Genomic DNA, 19,808 nt, shown 5'->3' with positions numbered 1-19,808 from the left:
GATTTTTCAAACAGAAAAACAAGAAGTTTACTAACAAATCACATGCATATACAAAAGGCTTTTTCTATAGGTCTTTATATCTGATCTCTAGTGGATTTTAGTATGTTCATTCTTCAAATTAATATGAAACCCAATTATACAAAAAGTGCTATTCTGAAAAGATACAGTACAAAGGTCCAGATTTATAAGGAGATCCTACAGATGAAAAAAAAAATCACACATCCCCTCCCAACATTTAAGGACTGGAGGTTGCTCACCATAGTTGGAGATTACCCTGTTATTTTCATTGCATTTACATTTCATTAGGAAAAAGGAAAGTAAAACCTTTTACCCATGTCATATGGTAAATCAGTGGCAGAGGTACATTAAGGAATTTACTGAAGAAACAGGCCTACCGTTTTCCTCATCTGATTTATTTTCATTGTCAGAATCAGTCAGGGTAAGGGCAGAATTTTCGCGGCTTGACAGACCAGAACTGCGCCTGGATTTAATCCCTCTACCCCACAGTCGTATGGCATGCTCTGGAGACATTCCTCCCTCTATATCTGAGTCAGCATCAGACCCAGTGCTGAGGGAATAGCCTTGATGAAGTATTCCTATGTCTGAGCAGTAATCACTTCGATGGGGAGAGGGTTCACAAATCCCTAGTTCAGCAAGGGTGAAGTTTGTTCCTAGGAAAACAGAAGAAGAAAAAGAGAGAAATTAAAACCTAGGAGAAAGCTTTCAAAAATGAACATAAATGTATTTGAAAAGAAAGTAACAGACCTTTTTACCTTCCCATTCATGTAGAACCATATGTACAGAACTAGATCCAGGTAGGTAGTCGTGTAGGCCTGAAGCAGTAGAACAAAGTTTGAGTCCAGTGGCACCTTTAAAGACCAACAAAGTTTAATTCAAGGTATGAGCTTTTGTGTGCATGCTTTCGTGTATCTGAGGAAGTGTGTGTGCACACGAAAGCTAATACTTTGAATAAAACTTTGTTGGTCTTAAAGGTGCCATTGGACTCAAACTTTGTTCCATGTGCAGAACTAGGTTGTATAGATATTGTCAACGCTGTTCAGATGGAACAATATAGCAAAGATGCATTAAATAAATGTTCAATATGAGTATACCTAGCTAGATTGGGTTCACTTTCACTATCATGAGTTCTCTTTGTGGAATTCTCTTTGTGGAAATATTAAAAATAATGAGACTTGGGATGTTAGTAAGAAGATGGAGGCCTATGATGAACTTGTAAAATCTTGTGCACATCATATTATTCTTTAATTGCAAAAATCAACTGCAGAAAACCCAATAACTAGAATGTGTACAGAATATTATTTGTAATATGCAAATATTTACTTGGATAAAGAGAGAAATGTAATGCAAGAACTCATGACAGTTATCCTCACAAGTTATTCGTAGATGAAATAGAAGTATTAGAAGTAAATTAGTAAAAGAGAAATGGGCATTCAAAGCCAATATGCCATCTAGGTAATATTTATTGTAAAGAAAGAACAGCTGCTATTATTTATTTTAGATTGTATTTATATATGCCTTGGTCATAAAACTTGCATTGGTAAAACTTTTGTAAACAGATAGTTGGAAACTCCAGATAGTAATGTCATTTAGTAAAAATTCTCATTTCAATTTCAGTTTTGTAACTCTCTCCCTTCATTTATTTTTGATTTTTAATTTATAATATTAGGTGTGACGTAAGAACAGATATGATACAATTGCTGTATGCTGGTTTTGCCCATGCCTTCATATTTTGAAATGAGGTTACAAATGCCAGTCTCTTTCTAAATAAGTGATGTGAAATTAGAGTAACTGAGAGATTGTTTTTTTAAATAAATCATACAAAATGAGCACAATAACAGATCCATCAGTATAGATGTCAAGAGAGATCTGTAAAGGTGTTTTATTAATTAATAACTGAAGGATGTAATAAAACAGTGAAGACTATACTGTTCTTCAGTGATCCTTCTACCATCACTCCCAATAAGAAGAAAATACAGAGAAGTTTAAAATGTATTATTCTTTTTCAAACAAATGCAGACATGAACACAATCAAATTATGAATATATCCACTTAAATAAGATGTTTTACAAATACAGTAAAATATTTTAATGATACACTGTAGAATTCAATAGCCTTTAAATGCCCAGATGTTTACACTCTAATTAGCATTTTATTTTGATTTAAAAATGTAACACTTGATGCCAAAAATGAACTTAATGACTTCTCTTGTTATTTTGTATGTGATCACTTCAAATATAACGAAAGAGATGCAGGGGATAAAGAGTTTGCTTTTTTAGCCATTTCTCATTTTTTTATAAATGAAATGCTTAGCAAAATGCACACGGCTTCCAGTAATCAGCTAATTTTTAAGTGAAATATGCATCAGAACAGAAACACCATCTTCTGACCAGGGTTGCCAGGCCCTTACTGGCTGGTGGTGAGGGGCTCCAAGAACCGGTCTGTGATCTTCCCATGTATGTGCAAAGCACACGCCCCATGATGACATCATCCAGATGTGACGTCATCATGTCGCCAACATCAGGAGGTGACTCTCTAGTTTTTGGGAAACTCTATGGTTTAAGACCAATTTTACCGTAGAGTTTTGCCCCAAAACTAAAGCATCAGCCCCACTGTTGGCAATGTGATGACGTCACTTCCGGATGATGTAATTACATCACGTTCAGAGCCATTTGTGAGTGGGGTTCCCCCCACCGGTCATCTGGCCATTGGCAGAAAGGGGCTTGCAAAAAAAGGGGAACCGAACCCGGACTGGAGGCCTGGCAACCCCGTTTCTTACCCAAGTCAATGGTTCTGCAGTTCCACTGTATAGTATAATGATGATGCCTACAAAGATAAAGGCTAGCTCACATTAATAAATATAAAACAGCCTTTGTTAATTTTTTCACTAACTGTTATCTGTGTATATAATACATTTGAAGTTTCCATAGCAATGATAGTGGTGAAAACCTCCTTCTCTATCACCAGTATATCTGTGGAGTCCCAACCAGTGGATCTTTCCTAGCCCTATCTTATCATGTGAAACACTCAGACAGTACAGCATCTAAGCAACTACTATTGCAACATTTTGGACACGGCAGCACTGGGGTCCCACTGTTTTGGCTTTCAGGACACTAAAGATCTCTTGTGCTGGTGCTAAATCACTTTTTCACCAATGGGGACTAATGTACTGGGGAAAAGGATGGAAAGAGGAAGTTGTAATTTATAACGCCTGTAAGTTATTTTGGGAACATTTTGTTCTGACCTTGATGCCAGTGTAGTATCGGAACTAACTGCAGAGGTATTTAGTGCCTTTCTGTTCTGTTATTCAATGCATGCATCTTTAATTGTTGACATCTGAGGTTATGGACAGTATACTTGGTCTGTTTTTTTCTAGTAAGTGGATTAGCAGATGACCTGGGTCCTTACTATAATTAGTACGTCTATATGGAAAGAGAAAGTTAATTATTTGGTGCACTTCAGGATTTATTCCTCTTCTGAGGTTCTCAGGTCAAGGTAAAGGCCATGACTATCTTTTATTAGCTTTGAATAATTTACCAACTTTCCCCCCTTCCTGGACAAAAACCCCCACATTAGATTACTGTGTTGTTGCCTGGATAACTTTCCTATTGAAATATTGTAAAGCAGTCTACGTGGGGTGCCTTTGAAAGCACTTCTGAAGCATCACGCCAAATCCAGGTTGATCCCTGGTGTTAACTGTAGAAAGTATATAACACCAATTCTGTATTAACATTACCAGTTAGTGGTTTGTTTCTGGGCTGACTTTTTGAGGTGCCGCTGGTTCACTTAAAAGTCCTTTGTGATCTGTGCCCTAGCCAATGAAGATTGTATACATTGCAAAAGGGAGACGGAAAAGCAATGTTCTCTTCTTTTCTCTGCAACCCAACCCAACAGTCATACTCATATCTGCTGCATCTCAAGGCTGGGAGGCAGCGACATTTCCAGGATGAGAGATCAGAAGAACTTGACTTCCAGCTGATCAACTTCTGACCCCCACCCTTGCTGAGTATGGAGCAAAATTTCCCCAGCAGGAGTTCAGAAGTCGACTCTCAGTTGATTCCTGTGACTGCACATGGACAAGTTGCCAACAGTACATGAATGCACCAAACTGAGAAGTGTTTGAGCATCTCTGCTTACAAATGAAGTGGCTATTCATTTTAATGCATTTTCTGGAACTTAGCTATTTTTCCTTAAAATAAATGTCTCACAGTTTTTAAAACAAAATTGCCTAATGTCTCAATGACTTAAGTAATTTATAGGACAGAATTTGATTACCACTTACATTAAAATGATTCTCAGATATGCCTTTGTGGCACAGAACAGACACATTCTTTCAGTACCAGAAACCCATTTCTGACAGGCACAAACACAGCATGCTACACTTGCATATTTCCTTCTCCCTTTTCTTTGTGAACATAAAATGATTTATTGTAGCACAAGCTTTCCATTTTGTTTCCCCAAATTTAAAGTAATCTTTTCAACTACACGTTTATATCCCTTCATGATAACTGGTAAACCCATTACGGTTATATCTGCATATCCAATCCTAGTAGATTGAGATTGTTTTCTACTTCTCCCTTGGAAATTTCTCATCAGTTCCATACATAATGCTGCTGCACGATCTCCATCCCTCTACAAAATGCCATACAAACAGTGATGATACACTAAGCTTTCTCTCTCTCTCTCTCTTTTTAAAAAGGACACTATCCAATGAACCATTATCATGAATTAAAAATAGTCTGGGTCTGAAGTACATGATGAAATGCACAATTTATTGACAAGTATTGACATTTTCATCAAAGCTAGTGATACACAGCAAAACTGGTGAAGAAGTACTAAGAAAGAGAACATATACTTATAAAAGATTTATAGATTTTTAGAAGCAGTTACCAGAACCCATCTGATATGATTTAAGATGGGATGATAGAATGCTGACAGTAAGGAACACATGTCAGAATTGTATTTTTGACACGTATGGTCTGTAGGTTTGTGTGATTGTTACTCAAACTCAGGGCCAGCTGAGTGAGCTGCTTCAAATGCCCCCTCCCATGTGTGACACCACTGCAGAATGGATCCAAGATGGTAGCAAAATGGGCTGCCAAACCAGCTGGTGTCTACATTACTAATGCCTGAGAGTTTGGTGCCCTAAGTGGTTCCTTGGGCAATAAACCACCCCAAACAAACTGGAAATGCTATACAGAACCAGCAGTACTTAATTTCCTAAGTTGCTGGAATCACAAATGCATACAGATCTTTTGATATAACTTCCTACTTTTGATATAACTTCCTAAATTTACCTGAAACATTTCTTTGAAAATGTGCTAAAATGAAGAATGTTTATGACCAATTTCTATATGGGCAGCCTAAAGTTTCAATTAAAAATGACAGGTTAGGTTCCAGAAGTTTGGACAAGACTGAATTCTGTCATGCAAATACCACATAACATATCTGAGATTAGACAATTATTATCACCTGTTCTGCCTGTACTGTGTCCCCCCCCCACCACATTCATACCACAGGCAGTGGCTGTAATACAAGCAGTGCCTAACAATGCCACCCTGATCAGAGTGACACCCAACTAAGTAAAAGACTAACAACAGCATCTTATATGATACGTGTGAGAAAAGGAGAAAAGTACTTCCTTCTCAACCTGCTCTGTCCCATGAGTTAGAATGGAGGAGATTAGCTGTGTAAATCCACAGCAAAATCCAAAACTAAATTTCATGGGATAGTTTCTATTAAGACCAACCAAAATAATGCAATGATAAAAGCTATTACATGGTTCTTTCTATTTTGTTGTTGATATTGTTTGTTTTTCAAGTTTTTTTTTCTTGGCTACAAATTATTGTGTAGTACAATTATTCATACTTACTGTGAGACTTTATATACACAGAATACGTATGATATATGTATATATAGTATGTAAGTAAATTCAACAGTCCACGTGGATTAAATCAATACGAGTTGAAATTATTATTAAAAACTTTTAAAAATCAATATCTACCTGGATTGAATTGAGATCTAAGTTTCCTGACTCAATACCAATGCTGATTTCTTCATGCCTATTACCCCTCGGCATATCTCACCTAAACCCAGTCACGTCTGCTATTGTCATTCAAAATCACTCCACTTTCCAATAAATAGGACAGATGGACTCCCATTCTACCTGTATCTAAAGAAGTGAGTTGGGACTCATGAAAGCTCATACCCTGATACATATTAAGTTAGTCTTTAAGGTGCTACTGGACTCTTGCTCTTTTCCACTGCTACAGACAAACACAGCTACCCATCTTGATATGACGGAGATTTACCCTTATAGCTCATCATATTTGCAGAGCCTCAGGAACTGGTAAGGCAAAGTCAAATTTAGCTGAATGTACTGTCCATGTCCTTACCTTAAAGGATCAAAGTGCCAGGTAGTCTCTCCAAAAACAAAAATACTTCGCTCACAAGCAATTACTAGGGGAAGCATGGAAAAGAGACAAGTATGCAAAAACTGTGAAATGAGGATGATGTCAGGTAGCCCTGTCATGGTGTTGGAATGTGAGGGGGGATTTTATCTCCCTCCTGTTCTCAGCACTTCTCTGCCTAATGCTCCAGCTATCTGCACATTGGCCTTGAAGATGATTTGCTTTGCTGTAATTTCCCAGGCCTGGGAATTGTAACTGCTTTGGGCGCAAAAATGCTTGCTTGCTGGCAGGGCCCACGAGAGAGAGAAAACTTCATTGGCTTCGCAGGTGGGGGGTAGTTTGAATATGCTATAAGTTAGTTGCCGTCTTATTATAGGGCATTCATAACACAGGCTGTTTACATGTACTTTAGTTCTGCATGACCATAATAAACACTTATCTTCTGAAGAAGCATGGGTGTGCGGATTACCTTTCTAAAGTTCCTGACAGATGTTCCTAAACAGTGCAAAGAAACTTTGTTTTAAGTATGGTAAACATGATCATTTTGCACAATGCAGCCAGTACAGAGCACAACAAAATCAAGTGCACACAGTTGAATAGGAGTTTTATACTGATGTAGTAGAAGCAAGAAAAGCTGCTGACAGGGACTGGAGTTCCCTAATGCAATTTATTTTTCCCCATTGTTTTTTTAATTAAGTTATTCATAAACATAAACTAATACAAACAATATTCATCAAATCGCTCATAATTTGCATACAAGTATCATAATAGTGCAATAGCCATACTAAAGAGGAAGTGCGCAGCTATAACCCGAATAGGGATGTACAATGCTGTTTTTTGTTTAATGCAAATTACTGAAACAGTTATCCCATTTGAACTGGACACTTGTGCTCATGTCAACATAATAACCAAACAGTATTATAAATGTTAGTCTGTTAGGCAAAAATTGGGATTAACAAAAGTCAAATTAGCTGGTGGCTCTGGAATAAATATTCCAGTATTGATAAATTATATCAAGTCCAAAACAAAAACAAAAAGCTGTGCATAAGTTATCGTTCATTGCTGCATACAAAAATACGATATCCATACTGGGCCTAGAAGTTTGTGAAAAATTAAATCTAGCTAAATCTGTATTTGTTTCACAGGACCATATAAACCAGGCATAGGAGGCACTCATACAAGAGTACCAGGATTTGTTTACAAGCATGGGCTGGTTACCAGGTCAACACTCAATTCAGATTAATAAGGTAGTGCCTCCTGTTATCCACCCATGCAGGAGGATACCATTTACTCTTCAAGATAAGCTGAAATCTGAGCTCAAAAGGACTGAGGACATGCATTAGGTTAAAAAAAAATGAAGAAACTATAGACTAGATAAGCTCTTTAGTAATGGCCAGCCCAGTTGCAAATATGATTGGATCCAAGAGATCTCAATAGAATGATCAAAAGACAGTGCTTTAAATTGCCAACTAGAGAGAAGATAAGACCTAATGGCCCTGTCTGCAAATGTTCTTTTTTAAAAGAAAGTTAGATGCTTCTTTAGTATTCCGTATTTTTGCAGCTGAAGTTAACAGAACAAAGTTCAAAACTGTCTACATTTAATGCTCCATTTGGATGGTATAGATTTCTATGCTTGCCACTTGGTATCACATCCACCTCAGAAGTCTATCATAAGATTATACATATGTTAATGAGCACATTGGTAAGGTGGAAACATTCATGAATGATATTATAGTTTGAGATGAGATTAAAGAAGAGCATGACTGATAACTTTGGGAAGTCTAGAATGCTTCAAAAGCTGCTGACTTTAAAAGAAATAGAAAGAAATTGTTTTTTATGCCACAGAACAGTTCTAGGAGGTGTCATTTTGTGAGGAGAGAGAGAAAGTGCTGCTTATATAACTGATGCCATAGCTGCAGTCAAATAAAGATATTTAATGACTTTACAAGGTGGTTAATTACTTTGAAAAATTGATCCCTACTTTGCGTACAATAGCAACACATCTGGAAAATTCTTTTTGTTTTGTTTTTTGTATTTGTGTGTCTGTGCCTGGAAGTCATGGTGACCTCTGGTGACTCTTACTGGGGCATGGAGGATGTTCAGAGAAGTTGCTTGATAGCATGCCTCTGCCTCCCAGCCCTGGTATTCTTTGGAGGTCTCCCATCCAAATACTTGCCAGTGTCAGCCCTGCTTATCTTCTAAGATCTGAAAAGATTGAACTTGCCTGGGATATCCAGGTCAGGGCACATCTAGAAAATTCTTGAACAGCAAAAATGAATGCTGCTGGGACAAAGAATCCTGGAAAGTCTTACAAAAACAATTTGACATAGCATTCAGTGTCCTACACCCCCATCAAAATGTCAGCATATCCCTCACAAAATGCACTGGGTGCAGTGCTCTTACAAAAACAAAAAAGGCTACCATTGGCATATGCGTCCAAATAGCTCACAAAGGCAGGAAGCAGGTAGACACATACTGAGAAACAATCTCAGGTTATTATTTACTTGTGAAAGATTTAATCAATACATTTATGAACAGACAAAATGTATGAAATCCTCTTTCTTGTGGGAAAAAAGGACAGATTTGGAACAACCATATCTAAGATCTTATGTGATCCAGACTGCTAATAGAAACTTACTAAGATGTAACCATTGTGATATAAGAGCTAGTCCAGGGTTCTCCTCGGAGATATCAAAAGGCACTTCTAAATTCATTTTTATCCATTTGATTTCATTATGTAATTTAAATATTTATGATTTATTTTTATTTAGTATGGATGGCCCGGGCTAGCCCAATGTCATTACATCTCGGAAGCTAAGCAGGGTCAGCCCTGATTTATACTTGTATGGGTAGTTAGAAGGAAATATAAAATTATGCCAAAGGAAGAAAAGCACATGTCTATGAAATCTTATGGGATAAGATAAACACATCCTTCTGGCACTTAATTACTCCAATGCTAAAGTACACCATAACTTCTATACTAGCAATGACCTGGGGAAAACTTTTTGAAATCTCTACAGGAAGCCCAATCCTGAATCGGACTTAAATTTTGAAATCAACCTCAAACAAATTCCAAAATGGGAACCTGTTACGTGTCGTGAGGCTAAACTGATTAAAACCCTCAAATCAAGAAAGTCTCCTGGCCTTGATGCACTCACCACTGAACTTCTAAAGATGGCTCCAGACTGGTGGGCTCAAGTGTTGCACTTATATTTACATTGTTGAATAAGGACGGAATCATCCCAGTTTCATGGAAAACATTGCTGATTACACCTATATATAAAAAAGTGATGAAGCCAACCTGAATAATTATTGACCAATCAGGCTCTTGGCAGTGATCGGCAAGCTCTATGCATCCCTTCTGCAAAAAACAAAAAAAAAACCCCAAAACCCCACCCTGCTGTGCTGGATAGAAGAGGAGAAGATACTGGGCAACGAACAAGTAGGCTTTAGAACGGGTCACTCCTGCATAGACCACTGATTCATGCTGGTCTCACTGATAAGCAAATATGTGCTAGACACACCTGGTTCTTTATATATAGCCTTTATTGACTTAAGTGTTGCATTTGATTCTGTCGCATACACACCTATGGAACAAGCTAAACACCGCACATCTACTGAAAAGACTATTAAAACTAATAATGAACTTCCACTCCAAAAATCTGCTGTATGTTAAACTAAATAAGGAGGGATATGTACCACTGCACAAAAATGGAGATACAAAAATAGCCCAACATTCTCTTTTCTGGCAAAAAAAAATTATGGGAACATGTCATTTATAGTCGAACTAGTATAGTATAGTATACTCGAACTAGTATAGTATAATATACTCGAACTAGTATAGTATAGCATACTCGAACTAGTATAGTATAGTATAGTATAGTATAGTATAGTATAGTATAGTATAGTATAGTATCAGGCCCGTTCTGGAAATAAATAGAAAGAGCTCTAGAAAGAGGCTTTGGGAGAGTGCCAAGACAATTTGCTGTGGCGACCTCAGCAGGGTATAATGACACAGAGTCCACCATTTTCTCCAGAGGAACTGATCTCTGCTACCTGAAGAGCTGTTGTAATTTTGAGTGATCTCTACCCCTCCACCTCTCACCTGGAGATTGGCAACAATTGTTACCCAGGAGGAAATGGCTAGTTTGGAGGGTGACGTCTATGGCATTGTACCTGTCTGAGGTCCCACCCGTCCTCAAACTTCACTCTCTTCAGGCTCCATCCCTCAAATTTCCAGGAATTTTCCAACCTGGAGTTGGCAACCCTATCTCCTTCCCAGCCAAGCATCAACCTGCCATTATCTGCCCCTCTGATTTTAGCTTTCCATTTGGCCCCCCCTCCCAGTGATCAGTTGTAATTCTGAGTGATCTCTAGCCCTCACCTGAGATTGGCAACAGTGGTTCCCCAGGAGGGAATGGCTGGTTGAGAGGGTGGAGTCTATGGCATTGTACCTGTCTGAGGTCCCACCCCTCCTCAAACCTCACCCTCTCCAGGTTCCATCCCTCAAATCTCACTCTTCAGCTTTCCATCTCCCACCACACACCTGCAGCCTCTACCGTGCTCTGAAGCCCTGGCTGCCATGTCACAAATCCAAAATTATAGTGTTCACAAAGTCAACAAAGTGAACAAATGATGGAAACAATGGAAAATTGGTGCATGCAAATTACAACAAGTTGACGAATATAGATGTCTGAGAATTGTATTCCCACCAAATTGATCATGGTCCACATACACTCAATATCTCAAAAAGAAAATCAGCTTAGCCCTACTGGCCCCAAAGATTTTTTTTAAATGTTCAAGGAGCTCAATATGTGCCAGTGCTCTTGAAAATATATAAGGCCTTAATGATATCACACATAGTGTATGGCTCCAAGGTCTGGTTCTTAGGCCCAATAGAACAACTTGACAGAATCCAGCAAACCTTTTTTTGTAAAATATTGTCTACCACTATGTATCACCTCTGCAATTGTACAACTCGAACTGGGTCTTCCAGAAACTTCAATGGTAATTTGGAAGGCTATAGTCAGCTTCAAATATCGACTGTTAAACTCTGAAGATCTCCCAACCTTCACCATATTGGCAGCACATAAGTGCTGTTGGTCAAAATGGAAGGAAGCCACGGACACGAAAATAAACCAATTGGGCTTATGGAAGCCAAAGAATCTTACTTAAAGAAGATGAGCATCACTTATAGAGAAACTGACCAAGCATGACTGGGACACTCTCCAAAAGGATGCCAGACAAAAACATTCTCCACTTCATCTGAGAATAAAATATTCTACCAAATTCAACCCTCCTCTTTACCTTAACATACTGTCAGTTTCAAAACTGAGGTGGTTATATATCATTGTACACTGTAATGTAATGGCCAAGTAAGGAGTAAGAAGCCCAGGCCTCGCCCCCCGGGCTTTCCTGGCCACCGGTGGAGAGCCTTGGGGGGATTTAAATCCCTGGGTTCCCTTCACGATCTTCTCCAGGTGCCCTGTAGCCACGGGGCACCTGGAAAACATCGGGAAGGGGAGTCAGGCATGTCTGCCTCCCTGCCCTTCCTTTCTCCAGCCAGCCCACCACAGTGGGTTGGCTGGAGAGGGGAAGGGGAGGTGGGCAGACATGGCCCTTTCCCCCTGAGCCTCTCCACTTTTGCAGAGAGACTCAGGGGGATTTAAATATCTGGGTTCCCTGCCTGACCTTCTCCAGGTGCCCCGCAGCCACGGGGCGCCTGGAGAAGATTGGGCAGGGAAGCCAGGCATGTCTGCTTCCCTGCCCTCCCCCTCTCCAGCCAGCCTGCCACGGCGGGTTGGCTGGAGAGGGGAAGGGGAGGTGGGCAGACATGGCCCCTTTCCCCCTGAGCCTCTCTGCTTTTGCAGAGAGACTTAGGGAGGGGGGGAATTTAAACTCATTTGCATATGCCTTAACTCATTTTAAACATGCCTGCCCTTTGTTAGGGGGTGTGGCATATGGAAATGAGTTATGCAAATGAGCTCCTGCACCTCTTTTTCTAGGAAATTACCCCTGAGCAAAGGTACACCAAAACAAGCACTGTCAAACCTCTGTTTGTCTCTAGCCTTGAAAATCCTATGGGGTCACCATAAGTTGGCTGTGACTTGATGGCATTTTCCACCACCATTTTATTTATACGGATATTGTAGAATAGTTCAGGAAAGGGATGTAGTGATACAAGTTACAACTGAGAGACACCACTTTATATTTTGCAGTATTCAAGAACTGGTAATTTGTAAAATTGCCCTAAGGTCACATAGCATAGTTTCTAGAACACAGAGAATGATGCACAAGATGTTTAGTTGTTGTTCATATCAAAGTTGTTTAAAGCTATTCCTTATCCTGTTAACTATCTGTAGACCCAGAAATATTATATGCCTAACTAGAAGAAGAAGAAGGAGAAGAGATTGGATTTATACCCCACCCTTCACTTGGAGTCTCAGAGTGGCTTACAAACTCCTTCCCCTTCCCCTCCCCACAACAGACACCCTGTGAGGTGGGTGGGGCTGAGAGAGCTCTTGACAAAAACTGCTCTTTTTCAAGAACAGCTCTTATCAGAGCTACGGCTTGCCCAAGGTCATCCAGCCAGGTGCAAGTGGAGGAGTGGGGGATCAAACCCGGTTCTCCCAGATTAGAGTCCGCACACTTAACCACTACACCAAACTGACAGAAAGTAGTCAAGACCCAGGGCGGGGGGATATGAAACTCACGGCTGAGATACAATTGAAGCTACTGGAAAGAACCAGAAAGTGAAATGACACATAGAATGACACATAAAATAAGTCTGAATCGCTAGCTTGTTATAGTTTACTTTCACAGTCCAATCACAAATCAAAGCTGAAAGCAGACAAATTGAGATATTAAAAATCTTCATCTTTCCCAGTATTAAGAAAGCTTTGTTAAGTCTGAGAGGCAGTGTGATGTAAGAGTGTTGAACTAGGATCTGGAAGATATGGATTCTAATCCCCACTCTGCCAGGGAAGTTCACTGAGTGAACTTTGGCCCGTCACACACTCTCAGCCTAACCCACTTCAAAGGGTTGTGCTGAAAATAAAATGGAAGAATGATGTATGCTGCTTTAGGTTCCCACTGGGCAGAAAGGTGGGAGTATAAATGAAGCAAATAAATAGTCCACTTTCTAGTCAATCACTATGATACGGAGTAAAGACAGCATCACTGGATCAGGCACAGGCTTTAAATGTCTTTTTTTAGGAGTCTGAGATTTCTTCCTTTTTGATGTCATAATTCTTACAGAACTAGTGAGATCCTGGTAGAGCTCTATGAAGTTCAATATTCAACACTGGAGTATGCACTGTAGTAATTTTTATCTTTGTTAAGTTTGTCTAGTTTCTGTTTGAATGTGGATTTAACTGTTTTTGTAAGTTTTCTATGGCTCAATTATTTTAAAATGCCTGGCATTAATAATCCTTTTTTATATTGCTATTAGAAACATTTCCCTTTGAAAGCTAAAAAAAACACATCCGTATGTGTGTGTGTATTTTCATTTTTTGCATTGCATGCACTGATGAACTAGCCTGCTCAGCAAGCATTTAACAGATTAGACACTTGAACATGGTTTCAGGCAATGCTCTCTCATGTTTCTGCGTATTGCCTGATAAACACTTCAAAGTAAACCGCTCATAAATATGAAATGAAAAGCTGAGAAGTCGTTATGCACAGCTTTGAGATACAAATCTCTTTATTCCCCTCTGAAGTGGGGTTTGATTGACATAATGAGTCATAGATCCTGTCCAGGGACTAACTGCCTTATCCCCCTTTCCTCAAGAGACAGGGAGACTTTAAAGAAACATACTTCAGAACTTTGTGAAAGACAGTTATGAAAAATCTTGAACTCTACACTCATTTCTTGATATGCTATATTAAACCCCAACTTTGGATGACTCTGACATATGCCAATAATTGACAGCAAATTCAAACAGCAGAATTACTTAATTGATTAATTTATTTATTGGCTGCTTTTACCACCAGATCCCAACTACAATGATTTCAAAGTTTTTATTTACTTAGGAATGTGGCTTTCAGAGGTTAGTAATGGAAAGATTCAAAAATTAGAAAAATAAATAAATAAATGCTCTGTATACTTATCAGGATGACAATTTACAGGACAATCCTAAGAACACTTTCCTGGGAGTAAGCCCCGTGGAATAGATCTGAGTAGGATTCTTAGCAGACTTGTTTAGGATTACTCTCATAGTCCATTTTAGGGAAAATATTTATTCATATTCCAGAAGCACTGAAAATGCAATCATAGATCTATTGAAAAAAATCCCCCTCCAATACAAGGCCAGCAAAGGTTAGTAACATTTTACTACTTCCAGTCTTTTTCTCTGCTTACGGATGCTTTATGTTGATTGATCAGCCAAATATATATGCATTTTTATATGTGCATCCTGGCTCAAAAAAAAAAAGTTGACATATATTAACATGGTGTTTGCATGTTTGAAAATAGGCTGGTGAATTCATCTAAATGGTATGCTGGTACAACATACATGATTGGATCCCACAGCCAAGTAATGCAATGATCATGGATCTCCTCCACATTCCTTTCCCCTCAGTGGTCCTTTCTGATCCTGGGAAAGTTTACTACCAGGGCTGCAGGGCATGCATTGGACTAACAGCTGTTTGAGTTGCTAGACAGTAGTGGGGTGCACAAACATGAAAATCACCATCATTCCAACAGTGCAATATCACTTTTGTATTTTCACCAGAATTGATACTGTGCTGTTGGAGCAATGGAGATTTCCTACCTGTCACCCAAAGCAAGAGATCCTATGTCGGTTACTAAGATGGAAAAAAAAATCAGCCACACAGAAATATATTTTATTATGCAAAATGTTTAAATTGAACTATATTAATGTGTGTGTATGTGTGAAATATGCATGTAATACATTTAGATTATTGTGTGATTGTATTTATGCTTCAGAAAATTAAATCTAACCCCACCCAAAACCGAAGGAGACAAGAGGCTTATCTACATGGCCAACTTACTTCCATAAGTAAGTCTCAACCCCCTTCCATCATGGTGGCTTACTTTTTAAAAAATCCTATGGGAATCCATATAATCTCCTAAGCCTACTGTTACAGTACTCCAGTGATATAGCAATATTGTAGTGCCATTTTTAAAAAGAAAAAGAAATTACTTTTCTTCAGGGTTGGGGGGGGGGAGGGAGTGGTTTGACTACGACAGTCCAGTCATCAAATAGTGGACTGGAGGTGGGTCAGACAAAGAAAACCAACAGAAACTTTACACATGAGGAAAAAGCCAACTCAAAATCGGCTTTCTTCAGAAAAAAATTGGGATAAGATTTAGGGTTGCCAGCCCCCAGGTTCAAGTGCCACTCCTGGGGGCTCAAATCTGCCACTGGCCAGCTGGCCAGTGGGGGAAGCCCCACCCCCAAGCCACAGCCACTGCAGCAACCCCTCTCCCTCCCTGCTAAAGATTTAAAGGACTTCAGCTGATTGGTGGGGAACACAGGGCCCACTGACCAGCTGGAGGGCCCTTTCAATCTTTTAGCAGGGAGGGAGAGGAGCTGTCACCGGCCACAGCTCTACTGGCAAAAAGACCCTTTAAAGGGTCATTTTGCCAGAGGGGCGGCAGCGATACACGCAGGGATCCATTCCCAGATCTTTGGTAGTGTGGGGGGGGCATGGTGTGCACGGGGCTCATTTCCCAGTAGCTATTTGCCACTTGGAATTCAGGCCCACATCCCGCCCTCCCACTCACAAACAGGGTGGTAGTGTGGGCCTGAATCCCAAACGGCAATTAGCCACTGGGAAAGGAGCCCCATGCATGCCACCACCCCCCGCGCTAGCAAGGGTCTTTTTGCCGGTGGAGCTGTGGCCAGCGACAGCTCCTCTCCCTCCCTGCTAAAAGATTTAAATGGCCCTCCAGCTGGTTGGGGGGCCATGTGCTCCCTGCTGCTCAGCTGAAGCCCTTTAATTGTTCTAGCAGGGAGGGAGAGGGGTGGCTGCAACTTAGGGGCAGGGCTTGGGGGCACCCCTCCTACCCCTGGAATGACTCCCAAATCCCCCTGCTGGATTAACCAGGGAACCTGGCAACCCTAGTAAAAATGGTCTCAAAATAACCAGGAAAAAATGTGGTTATTTTAAAGTAAAAACTAAAGGTACAAATATGCATGTGGGAATTAGGCGTTAAATCGAGGCACTATGGGGCCAGAAATGACAACAACAAAAGTACCTGGCCTTGGATGGGGGTAAAATGTTGCCTGAGGAGGAGCATCATCCCGGTGCTCTGGCATTTATTCCATTGGCCGCCAATGAGAGTCATCGACCATCTTGGATTTTAAAACGAACTTTAAATGAACCTTATCATGTACTGTAGAGCACCATTTTAGCCTGTATTTATTGAAGTTTTAATGTATGTTATGTTTTGTTTCGGCTTGGCCGCTGTTAGCCGCCCTGGGCCGTATGGGTAGGGCGGGATATAAATCCCAAAAATAAATAAATAAATAAATAAAAAAGAAACATGCAGAAAAAGAAACATGTAAGAAACACTTTTTTGTCATCTAAGGTTCAAGTTCTATGTACATTTACTTAAAAGTAATCCCCACTAAATTCTAGGATTTTCTGTCCATCCAGATGCATATCAATCACAATAAATTTCCTACACAAATAATACATCCATGAAGGCATGAACATGCAAACTGAAGATGAACATGATTAACAATTGCATCTAGACTGCTGTGTGTGAAGTTGCAATCAGTCACAGCTTCCCACTGTAAATGTAGCTAATAAAATTATGCCCATGGATCCTACACAACTGCTTTCATATAAATAAATGGTATTCATGTAGGAATTGGTCAATTTTGAACTGAACTCCACAGAATTAAGACATGAGAACCATTGTGGTTTAATGTTACACAGATTTCACTAACTGACTATTTCAGGACAAGGGGAAAAAATGAAAGTTAGCTAAAACATGCTTTCAAATGTAGTAAAAGCTAACGAAAATTTAATTTAAAAGTACATTGTTTAATAAAGATAAAAGAATATTGTCAGATGCAAACATGACATTCTGAAATATTTTTACTTGGAAATAATTCCTACTGGTTTCAATGGGGGCTCATCTACAAGTATATTTCTTTAGAACTGTGCATAATTTTGTAATCTGCAGCTGTACTAGTGGCTGACACTATTCTTCTGTACCTTAAAGCTCCATTGAGCAAAGAAAACATACTATTCACATGACAATGTGCTGAAATACAAAATAATGCCATTACTACTGATAGATATTTTTGAAATATATCAGTTGAGAGAAGTGGTGTACAATGTCATTGGGTTAGATCCAGACTAAGGTGGCAATTTTCAAAGATCCCCCCTTCCCACTGAAGACCCTTCTCCATCTTGTTCTTCAAGGTATCCTATCTTCCAGGAGCAGCATTTTGTGGCAATCCTTGGGCTACCATGGGAGGGGAAAAGCAGGAAAGTTCTGTTCCACTGATGGAAAATTTGCTCTGGTTTTTCTACACAAATGTAGGGAATAGGGAAAGACTTTTTCAAATATCTTTGTGCTGCACACAGGGGATCAGGTATGTTCTGTATCCAAGCACATAATCTTTTCTCTGGGGAAAGGTATCACAGTTTGGAATACTTACCTAGAATCACACCCACTGTAAATTAATATAAATTTAAATGTGAAAGAAATGAGAAAATCACTGTTCTGACAAGCTATAGCCTTTCACAACCCAGTTTGGAAATCTCTCTTTAAACTGCCAGCTGAAACAAATTGCAGGGGAGATACCTGCATCTGAAGCAGTGAGAAGCTTACCTTCCAACACCAATACATAGAGACAGAGAGTGAAACAAGACTTGGATGATTAAAACATTCCCACTGAAGGTATTTTAATTCAGTTGATATGTCCATCCTGCTTACTGTGATATTAAAAGCACTTCAGTAAAAAGGACTGCAATCTCTTCTATGTTGGTCCAAAAAGAACAGCTGTCACTCACATCCTTGGCTCCCAAGGTCTACAGAGTGCACTGAAAGCAAGCTGTCTCCAGGATAAGGGCTCCTTAGAGACCAACAGACTGTGCATGGCCTCCAGCAGAAAAGCAATGCTTTGCTCACTCAATAGATTAGCCCTTTGACTCAGTTCTTTCACTGCCTAATATAAATATATGGCTTAAGTGAATGATTAACACTCTCCCTACAGAAATTCAATTAAATACTTGAAACCTCAAGTAAAAATATCCAAGGAGGTTCCCAAAACATTAATGTAATTAATTATCAATTATTAAAATTGTCTCTGAAAGACAAGCCTTGCAAAAGCCATTGTCTTCTATTTAACCTTTTCCTTCAGCCTTTTCAGAAGCTACTTTCCAGATTTATTGGATTTTATCTCCCTCAAAACTTCTGTATAAAACACAGCTGCAAGAATGATCTTTCCTGCACATTTATACACCCACATCATCCTTGTGGATCAATATGTTGACTGACCCTTTCCCATAACAATGGCCTACACAAACATATGACCCTGCTTGTAGCCAGTACTGTTAACAATCACTGTGATCCACCTCTCTACAAATGACATTAACCTCAGTACTCAGACACAGTCATTGACCCACTTGCTTTGTGGAAGGAAAGCAAATTACAAAGATGATAGCTAGCACTATTCAGTTTGATTCAAAAGCTCTACTTCATAGACTGCCTACAGTTAATGAACTATAACCTTAAAAAGGAAAAAAAATAGGGGAAAAAACCTTTGATGTCACTCATGGAAGTCAAAATGAACTAGGTGACTTTAAAAAAACATAAAACCCAAGGAACACAGAAAACTACATTTAGTAGTTTTAGTGGGACTTCCCCATCATTTTTTAAATAAAAGGTCACCATGCATTAGGGATGTGCATTCATTCCAGGACAAAGTAAAAAAAAAAAAAAAACTTGTTTAGACAACAAAATGAAGAAAATTATGAAGAATGAACAAATGCCAATTAGGCTACAGTAAGGTTTCAAATTTTGCTCACTTGTAGGATACATGACATTGTTTCTAACTTAATCATTGTTCTCAATAAGCAGGCAGTTTATAGCTCACTTCTGAGAAACAGACCAAGGATACAAAGTGATCCAGAAAGTATGTACAATAGACCAGGAAGACACTGACATTCTTCTTTTATTGAAAGTTCTCACCTATAATAAAGGACAGGAAGAAAAACAGGGTTGCACTTGCCTGTAACTGTTTTTCATCAAGGATCTTCTGTGCAGGCACACATGGGGACTACACATGAGCAGGCCTGCCGTGGAGAGGTTTTTACAGCTAAAGGTCTCCAGGGAGCACTGTGTGCTGGAGGAAGAAGAAGAAGAAGAAGAAGAAGAAGAAGAAGAAGAAGAAGAAG

General features: G+C 39.4%; 1 protein-coding gene across 1 annotated transcript in view; it reads right to left on the bottom strand.

Moving 5' to 3' along the window:
- Window positions 1–348: 348 nt before the first annotated feature.
- Window positions 349–19,808, bottom strand: part of LOC107117374 (teneurin-2-like) — a 91,779-nt gene continuing 72,319 nt past the window's right edge. Inside the window, exon 3 of the mRNA XM_015419474.1 lies at window positions 349–671. Within this exon, the coding sequence (XP_015274960.1) occupies window positions 349–671 (323 nt within the window). The remainder of the gene's footprint in view (window positions 672–19,808) is intronic.

This window comes from Gekko japonicus, unplaced genomic scaffold (genome assembly GCF_001447785.1).
Source record: "Gekko japonicus isolate JY-2015 unplaced genomic scaffold, Gekko_japonicus_V1.1 scaffold636, whole genome shotgun sequence".
NCBI lineage: Eukaryota > Metazoa > Chordata > Lepidosauria > Squamata > Gekkonidae > Gekko > Gekko japonicus.
This window is presented reverse-complemented; position numbering and strand designations above follow the sequence as displayed.